The sequence below is a fragment of the Choloepus didactylus genome, chromosome 25, assembly GCF_015220235.1.
Source record: "Choloepus didactylus isolate mChoDid1 chromosome 25, mChoDid1.pri, whole genome shotgun sequence".
NCBI classification, from domain to species: domain Eukaryota; kingdom Metazoa; phylum Chordata; class Mammalia; order Pilosa; family Megalonychidae; genus Choloepus; species Choloepus didactylus.
Window position 1 is genome coordinate 4,903,734 of NC_051331.1, and position 9,927 is coordinate 4,913,660.

Here is a 9,927-nt window from a genome sequence, read left to right on the forward strand (position 1 = left end):
CTCATGCGATGAGTTTATTATTGTGGTAATAAATCTACATACAGACATAAGAAAGGAAAACTAAGGACCAATTTCCCTTATACATACAGATGCAAAAATCCTCAACAAAACTCAAGTATATTCTACGAAATTGAATCCAACCAAATATTAATAGAATTATCCACCATGACCAAGTGAGATTTTCATCATGACAGCAAGAGTGTTCAAAAAAAGACAATCAATATAATATACCACATCCACAGAAAGAAGGAGAACATCACATGATAATCTCAATTGATGCAGAAAATGTGTTTGACAAACACCAATGCCCTTTCATGATAAAAACACTCAGAAAAATAAGAAGTTACCTTCCTCAATATGATAAAAGTCACACACATGCACACACAAACACACAGTTAAATTTATACTCAATTCTGAAAGGGTGAAGACCATCCCCTTGAGGTCTGGAACAAGACAAGGATAACTGCTTTCACTATTGCTACTGAGTATTGTTCTGGAAGCCCTCGTGAAAGAAATTAGGCAATGAAATGAAATGAAAGGCATCCAGATTGGAAAAGAAGAAGTTCAGCTATCTGTATTCACAGAAGACATGATCCTTTATATAGAAAATACCTAAGTATCCACAGGAAAATGTCTGGAGCTCATAAACTAATCCAGCCAAATGCAAGCTACAAGATTAACATGCAAAAAGCTGATGTGCTTTATACACCAGTGAAAAGCATTTCTAACTGGAAGTTAAAAAAAATGTATTCACCATAGCATCTAAAAGAAGACACTAGGAACAATTTTATCTCAAGAGGTGAAGTACTTGTACACTGAAGACTATAAAACTCTGCTGAAGGAAATTAGGGAAGACCTAAGTGACGTTCCTGCCTTCCTGTGCTCTTGGACAGGAAGGAATATTATTAAGTTGTTGATACTACCCAAAGTGATCTAAAGTTTGAACATAATCCCTATCAAGTCCTGGGAGCCTTTTAGCAGAAATGGAAAAGCTGATCCTGATAAATATGGAATTACACTTCTGCAGGGCTGCAGCACCATGTTAGGGTGCTGCATTTATTTATTTCTCTATATCTTGGACTGTTTAGTCTGTGAGGTCTTAGAAGGAGGCACAATATCTTACTCTTTTCTTCATTCATTCATAGTTTAGTGCTTACCATACAGGACTGTTGAAAAAGTGCTTGTTGAATGACTGAAAACAAATAGTTGAGTGAGTTGAACAGATGGAGTGAAGATGGAGAAAGAAGGGGGAGCAGTGAAACAAGAGGAAATACTATTGTGGGAGGGCAGCCCCACAAATGAGAGCCAACACCAGAGGAGACAGATGAGAGACAGAAGATGTTTTACTGTACCCAGAATCCCTATCCAGAATCAGCAATACAGAAGTAATTATGGGAAACCTTACAATACTAGAGCCACACCTACGGAGAGGGGACCTCCTCCTGGCAGGAAGGAGTCCACTGGGAGAAGAGGTAATCATGAAACTCTAGAGCTTTCTCTCAAGGGTCTAAAGAGGCACAAGTTTGTGTTGTTTTTCTTTCTTCCCCCAGGAGATCTAAATATCTCAGGGAGTACAGTGGCAAAAGAGTACTTCATTATCAAGGCTCATGCTAATTAAATCCCTAAAAGCCTGCAAATTGTAAATGCTTCTACACTGTCTCAAGTCTTATTTGACAGTTTCTGGTGAGGAGGAAACCTAATTGTGTCTTCTAGAGACCTCACAAGTGGCTCCATCTCCCTGCCTTTCTTGGGAACAGAGCTTCCAGTTTCTTCCACCATTTGAGGAAGAATCTATATTGGAGAACTCAGACACTACTTAGATAATTTGTGGGTGAGTCACAGAATCTCCATAGGTTCTGGGATAATGTATTATGGCTCCACGAACCCCTTTGATTGGTAGTAACTTTGGAGGCATCAACAGGGAGACATATAAAGAGAGATTAAACATGCAAAATCCTGTTAAAAGCCTGGTTGTGAAGGGACATAATGGATACACTAAAATATCTTCTCTCTCCATTCTTTCTTCTCTGGCGTTAGCACTCACTCATGGGGCTTTCCTCTCTGAGCAGCATTTTTTCTTGTTTTACTGCTTGTTATTCCCCATAATTGTTGGAAGTATCCCTTTAGCTACATTCACCCATTTTTTTTCCTTTCAGTTTTAAACCACCATTTACTCATCTAATACTCGTGGCAGGCACTAAATATTCTTCTGGGATAAAGAAATGAGGAAGACATTGTTTCCTGTTTGAAAGAAATTACAGCTAAGATGGAAAGAGACATAGAAATAAGTGCATGTGATATCCTGATGTGGCACTGAAATCCTGGTGAAGAGGATCCAAAAATTTGGACTCATCCTGTGGAGGTGAGAGATGGCTTCACAAGGCTGCCGATAATTTTGATGGGCCTTGAAGGAGGACTTGGAGTAATTCCCGGAGAAGAAAGGGATAGAAGCACACTAAGAAGAGATGACATGGACATAGATGTGGGATCAGTATAACTGTAAGGTGTGGTTAGGTTTAAAAGTAGTTCTTAATATCTGATGAATAATGAGTGCCTGGGAGTGAAGACTGGAACTTGAGCCTGGCTGGGTTGGCAGCAGCCAGATAACAGATTGCCTTGTGTGTTGTCCATGAGATAGATATTTATGTTTGACTTTATTGGAGAATGAGTGCAGGGTTTATAGAGGGGGAAGTTCTTGGAAAGTCTTTCCAGGTGGAAAGCTCATTCTGCTCTATTTCTGTTGTCCAAACCATGGAGAGATGATGAAGGCTGGAAATAGCACACTGGAAATGGGGATGGAGGTTTATGGAATGAATCTGTGTGGGGTTGAACCATGATGTATAAAAATATTTGGTATTAAGACTAGGCACAATGCTGGACATTTAATACCCATTATTTTGTTTAATCCTTTAAATTACTCTATGATATTGTTATCACCATTCTGATTTAATGGATGAAAACATAAGGCTTATACACACATGATATTCTTGATCAAGGCATGTAATCATGGTTTGGAATGATGCATGATTACATTGCATTCTAAGTTTTTGTATTTCACTAATAATTTTACTTCTTAATAAATTTGATTTTTGCAAAGTGTTAGGTTGAGAGAAAAATTGTGAGGATGTTAGAGTTTCCAAAAATTTCTCACCTACTCCCTCCATCTCCCATCCAAAGTACCACACTACATTTATTTGTTATAAATTCTTAGTCCCATTTTGATGGTAATGGTGACAGTTTCTCAGGGTCTCCTTGTTTATGATGACATGGATAGCTTTGAGGAGTTCTGTTCAGGTATTTTGCAAAATGTTCCTGTTGGGATTTCTCTGATATTTTTGCCATGATTCACATGGGTTATGTGTTTCTGGAGGAAGACATGAGAGATAAAGTGCTGTTTTCATCACATGATATCCACTGTTGGTTGATGTTGATGTTGATTAACACTGTTTGCCAGGTTTCCCCACTATCAAGTTACTCAATTCCACACCTTTCCATATATCATCTTTGCAAAGAAGCCACTATGTGAAGCCCTCACTTTTGCACTGGGGATTATGCTTCACCTTCTTGAGAGAGCATTACCTATATAAATTATTGGAATTCACATGCATGAGACATTTGTCTCTTATGTATTTATTCAACTGTTAGTATGGACCCATGACATTTTTTTCAACTATTAATATGGACCCATGACATTTACTTTTTTCAACTATTAGTATGGACCCACAACTTTTACTTTTTACCTTGGGTTATGATAAAATGCAACTTTATTTTTGGTGTTTTAGTTTGACCATGGGAGATTTTTCAGCTGCACCCTGAGTCTCTTTCATATACCCCTATCACTGAGGGTTTTATTTTATCAACCACTTACTTTCTGTGACTACAAGATGCTCCAGGTTATTCTTGTATATTTCTTGCCCCAGTCCTAGATTCAGCCATTTCCTCTAGGAGCCTTTTATTGGAGATTGGTGCTAAAATCCAAGGTCTGGACACTATCTGTGCTCCTTGCTTCTAGGAACTCTGGGCCCTCTCCACTGACAGAGTAAGGATATACATGTGAGTCTACTGACATGTATATACACATGTATGTGCATATTTCTAAATGTAATTCTTGGTATCCTTATCAACCTACACATGAGTTTTTTTTTGCTTTTCCCACTCTGTCATTGCCACACAGAAGTCTCACTTCCTCCCTTTGCTTATCTGTAACCTCCCACTCCACAGTTAGAAATATATTCCCCTGATCTACCATCCATTTACTTAATAGCTTGATGCCAGTGTACATGTGTGGAAGTAAGAGAATTGTTTATCCTTACCCTGCTATGATATAAATTTATCAATTACAGCCCTATACTCATGTACAATTTCTATTGATTTCCTTTTACAACCCCATTCATGTCCAATATTAGTAGATTCAACACCTTTTCCCTCAGTCCCTTCAGTGAGAGCACGCCATTCATTTGTAACACAGATTGTTTGCAAAACATTGGGTTCCATCCTCTTGTTCCCGTGATCTTGTAAATGAATTTTTATTTGAATACAGTAAGATTCACCTTTTGTGTTGTAAAGTTCAAAAGGTTTTAACAAATGCATAGTATCACATGTCTACAACAGTAGTATTCAGAGTAGTTTCACTGCTCTAAAACTTCCACTTTGCTTCACCTTCAACCCTTCTCTTCTCCTCCCAAACTCCTGGTAACTAGTAATCATTCTATTGTCTCTATTCATTTGCCTTATCCAGAAGGTCATAAAATTAAAATCATATATGTGCAGCATTTTTAGACTGGTTTCTTTCAATTAGCAGCAATCATTTAGGATTCATCCTTGTCTTTTGCAGCTGGCTAGAACATTTCTTTTTATCACAGCATGATATTACACCATAAAGAAAAATCTCAGTGTGTTTTTCATTCATCTATTAAAAGCCATCATGGTTGTTTTCAGATTTTGGAGACTATAAATAAAGCTGCTATAAGCATTCATTTGTGGATTTCTGTGTAGACTTAAGTTTTCAAAAATCTCTCTATATATCTAAGAACACAATTGCTGGATTTGTGGTGTGTTAGTTTCCTTGACTCTTAAGCAAATACCAAGCAATGAGTTGACTTATACAATGGAAATTTACTAGCTTGTGTATTTGAGACTAGGAAAAATTCCAAATCAAGGTATCATCAAAGTGATGCTTTCTTCCTGAAGACTGTGGCATTCTTGGGCTGCCTACCAGTGATCTTTGTCCTGGGCTCCTCTGTCACATGGTGACTTCTCCTGGCCTTTCCCTTCTTTTCTGGATTCCATTGACCTTCAGCTTTTTGCTTCCCATGGCTTCTATTTTTATGAATTTCATTCTGCTTTAAAGGACTCCAGTAATAGGATTTATACCCATCCTGAATGAGTTGGTCTACACCTTAACTGAAGTCACCTTTTCAAAAGCTCCCACCTACAATGAGTTCACAGCCACAGTAATGGGTTAAGTTTAAGAACATGTTTTTCTGAGATATGTGCAGCTCCAAACCATCACATATGGTAAGACTATGCTTAGTTTTATAAGAGACTGCCAAACTGTCTTCTGACAGTACCACTTTGTAATCTCACTAACAATGAATGAGAGCCCATCTTGCTCCCTAACCTCACCAGCCATTGCTATTGTCAGTGTTTAGGTTTTAGCTATTCTAATATACGTGTGGTGATATATCACTGCAGTTTAATTTTGAAATTTCCTAATTACAAATGATGTTGAGATCTTTTCATGCTTATTTCCAACTGTATTTCTTCATGTAGATTTCTGTTCAGATCTTTTGCCCATTATTTAAATTCATTTTATTGAGATATATTCACATACCATGCAATCACACAAAACAAAGCATACATTCAGTTGTTCACAGTACATTACATAGTTGTGCATTCATCACAAAAATGAAATCCCTGACAGCTTCATTACCACATACACAAAAATAACAAGAATAAAAATTAAAGTGAACAGTGCAATTAAAGTAAAAAAGAACACTGGGTGCCTTTGTTTGTTTGTCTCTTTTCCTTCCCCAATTTTTCTACTCATTCATCCATAAACTAAACAAAGGGGAGTGTGGTCCATATGGCTTTCTCAATCACATTGTCACCCCTCATAAGCTACATTTTTATACAATCATCTTCAAGTTTCTTGGGTTCAGGGCTGTAGTTTAATAGTTTCAGGTATTTACTGCTAGCTACTCCAATTCACTAGAACCTAAAAAGTGTTGTCTATATTGTGCATAAGAGTGACCACCAGAGTGACCTCTCAGCTCCTTTTGGAATGTCTCTGACACTGAAGCTTATTTCATTTCCTTTCACATCTCCCTTTTGGTCAAAAAGATGTTCTCCATCCCACAATGCCGGGTCTAGATTCCTCTCCAGGCGTCATTCCATGTTGCCAGGGAGATTCACTCCCCTGGGTGTCTGATCCCACATAGGGGGGCAGGCAGTGATTTCATCTGCCCAGCTGGCTTAGCTAGAAAGAGAGGTCTTTTGCCCATTTTTAAATTGGATGTTTGCTTTCTTAGAGTTGGGTGTTAAGAATTTTTTGTATATTTTAATACAAGTTTTTTTATCAGGTAAGTGCTTGCAAATATTTTCATCAAGTCTGTGGACTTTCTTTTCATTCCCTTATCAATGTCTTTTATGGAGGAGATATTTTAAATTTTATTAAAGTCCAACTTATAAATTTTCTTTTCTCATGGGTCATGCATTCAGTGCTATATCTAAATCTCATCATCAAACCGTTGATCCCTAGATTTTCTTGTATATTTTATTCTAGAAGCTTTATACTACTTCATTTTACTTATAAGTGAGTGATCCATTTGGATGTAATTTTTGTGAAATTTATACAATCTGTGACTAAATTTTGTTTTCTTTTTTTTGTTTTGAATTTGTGCATCCCATTGCTCCAGCACTGTTCATTGAAAAGACCCATTCTTTCTCCATTGAATTGCTCTTGCTCTTTGGTGAAAGATCAGGTGACTGCATTTGAATGGATCTCTTTCTGGGTTCTCTAAGGTTAGTCTATGTTTCTTTTTCAACAACACAACACTGTTGATTTTTGTGTCTTATGGATCCTCCAACTTTGCACTTTTTCTTTGGTATTGTTTTGGCAATCTAGGTCTTTTGCTTATCCATATAAACTTTAGAATTAGTTTGTCAATATGCAAAAAAAAAAATCCTGCTGAAATTTAGAATGGGACTGATTTAGTATTAGATCAGATTGGGAAGGCATGGCATCTTACAATATTGTGTGTCCTAATCTATGAAGATGTAATACCTCTAATTAGTCAGTTAATTATTTTAAACATTTTACTGTAGTAAGGAATATACAGCTTAAAGTTTCCCATCTTTAATCATTTTCAATAGTGCAATTTGTAATATTAATTACATTGAAAATATTGTGGAACTATCACCAGTATCCATTACCCCAACTTTTTCATCATATGGTACAAAATAACTGGTCAAATAGTTTGTTGAATAAAATAAAGTCTAAGACACTTTGTAGCAGGAAATATGGCCTTGGGAAAAAGCTTACAGTTATGGACGAGGATGGCTAGTCAGCAACAGCATAATGGAGAAACAGGAACATTTAGTTACCTTGATATTTTCAGATAAAGGGCACTAGCTCTCTATATAACAAATAAGTATTAATTAAATCTGCTTACCATGCAAACCATAACACTTATGTGAATTTGCTGATACCTGCTTGTGGCTAAATTTGCCTTACTCTGGGCTCTCTTCCAGTAGTTACAGATACATGGAAACAGGAAACCAAACACACGTGTCAGAATTTATCCTCCTGGGACTCTCAGAAGATACCAAATTACAGCCCCTCCTCTTTGGACTGTTCCTGATGATGTACCTGGTCACCTTCATGGGGAATCTGCTCATCATCCTGGCCATCACCTATGACTCCCACCTCCACACACCCATGTACTTCTTCCTCTCTAACCTGTCCTTTGCAGATATATTTTTCACTTCCACCACTGTCCCAAAGATGTTGATGAACATCCAGACAGGGACCAAAATCATAACCTATGAAGGCTGCCTCAGCCAGATGTATTTTTCTATGCTTTTTGCAGTATTAGACAACTTCCTCCTGGCTGTGATGGCCTATGACCGCTTTGTGGCCATCTGTCACCCCCTGAACTACATGGTCATCCTGAACCCCCAGCTCTGTGGCCTCCTGCTGCTGGCATCCTGGTTATTGAGTGTTCTGGTCTCTCTTTTACATGACTTGATGGTTTTGCGATTGTCTTTTTGTAGAGAGTTGGAAATCTCCCACATTTTTTGTGAACTTTCTCAGGTAGTTCAACTTGCTTGTTCTGACACCTTCCTCAATGATATAGTGAGATATTCTGCAGCTGGACTTGTGGGTGTTATTCCACTCACTGGGATCCTCTTCTCTTACTCTAAGATTGTATCCTCTGTTTTGAGGATTTCAACAGCCAGAGGCAAGTATAAAGCATTTTCCACTTGTGGGTCTCACCTCTCAGTAGTGTCTGTGTATTATGGTACAGGTTTTGGAGTGTATCTTAGTTCTGCTGCTACTCAAAACTCAAGGGCAAGAGCAACAGCCTCAGTGATGTACACGGTGGTCACTCCCATGCTGAACCCCTTTATCTACAGTCTTAGAAACAAGGACATAAAGCATGCCTTAAAACAACTCTTCAGATGTGAAGCAGTATAAAGGGATCCTTTGGCTGAAGTTTAGAAATTTGTTATGTTTGATAGAGATCAAACACTGGGAGATCTGATTCTATACACTTTCTTAATGTTTAGAAAAATAATCTATTTGCCTAATTTCTAGGATTCTATCTCTTCAATAATCATATATTGAAAACACCTGTTTTTTCTATTTATTTTAAAAAATAATTTGATTTCATTCATTGTATTCCATGGTTGCAGTGCTGAAGAAAATCTGCTGATGAATTTTCAGTACTAATATATTAGTGTAGTACTGGTAAGATACTCCTATTAAATATAGTCTATAATATGTGTACCATATACCACTTGGTTGTTAATGTATTTGTACCTGTGTCATGCCTTATAAATATATCATGTTAACACTTTTTTATATTTGTAGTGCTACTCTGTGGGTTACATGTCTTTAAACAACCATTTACAAACATGTTTGTCCTCAATGCATCACTGATACTTATAATCCCGTTAATGAACCATAATCAAACTTGACCATTCCCATACCATTAAGTTCACCCTTATTGTTATATCTGTGCCTATTAGATTATCATTCCTCCTTCACTGGCTTCCTCCTATCTATCTAGGTCCCGTATATTATACATTATAATACACTTATTTTCATTTTTAATGGAGTTCTCATTAGTGGCAACATACAACATCTCTCCTTTTGTGTCTGGCTTATTTCACTATGCACAGTATCTTCCGGTTCATCCATGTTGTCATATGTTTCTAGACCTCACTCCTTATTACTGTCGCATAGAATTCCATCACATGTATGTACCACATTTTGTTTATCCACTCATCTATTGAAGGACACTTGTTTCCATCTCTTGGCAATTGTGAAGAATGCCACTATGAACATCAGTGTGCAAATACATGTTCACATCACTGCCTTCATATCTTCTGGGTATATACCAAGAAGTGAAATTTCTGGATCATAGGGTAACTCAATATCTAGTTTTCTAAGGAACCACCAGACTATCCTCCAGAGTGGCTCTACCACTTTACAGTCCCACCAGCAATGATAAGAGCTCCAATTTCTCCACATCCTCTCCAGCATTTGTAGTTTCTGCTTTGTTTAATGACAGCCATTCTAACTGGTGTGAGATGATATCTCTTTGTGGTCTTGATTTGCATTTCCCTAATAGCTAGAGAAGATGAATATTTTTTCATGTGTTCTTCAGCAATTTGTATTTCCTCTTCAGAGAAATGTCTTTT

General features: G+C 37.3%; 1 protein-coding gene across 1 annotated transcript; it reads left to right on the forward strand.

Moving 5' to 3' along the window:
* Positions 1 to 7,864: 7,864 nt before the first annotated feature.
* LOC119520231 (olfactory receptor 7A10-like) lies at positions 7,865 to 8,698 on the forward strand. Its single transcript, XM_037817919.1, has 2 exons — positions 7,865 to 8,219; positions 8,505 to 8,698. The coding sequence occupies exons 1-2, from the start codon at positions 7,865 to 7,867 to the stop codon at positions 8,696 to 8,698; spliced, it is 549 nt and encodes a 182-aa protein (XP_037673847.1).
* The last annotated feature ends 1,229 nt before the right edge of the window (positions 8,699 to 9,927 follow it).

Excerpts from the sequence above, each read along its gene's own strand:
- LOC119520231 (XM_037817919.1), top strand. The coding sequence starts at position 7,865 with ATGTACCTGGTCACCTTCATGGGGAATCTGCTCATCATCCTGGCCATC. Across the intron at positions 8,220-8,504 it reads GCTGGCATCCTGGTTATTGA|TAGTGTCTGTGTATTATGGT; the intron begins GTGTTCTGGTCT and ends CTCACCTCTCAG.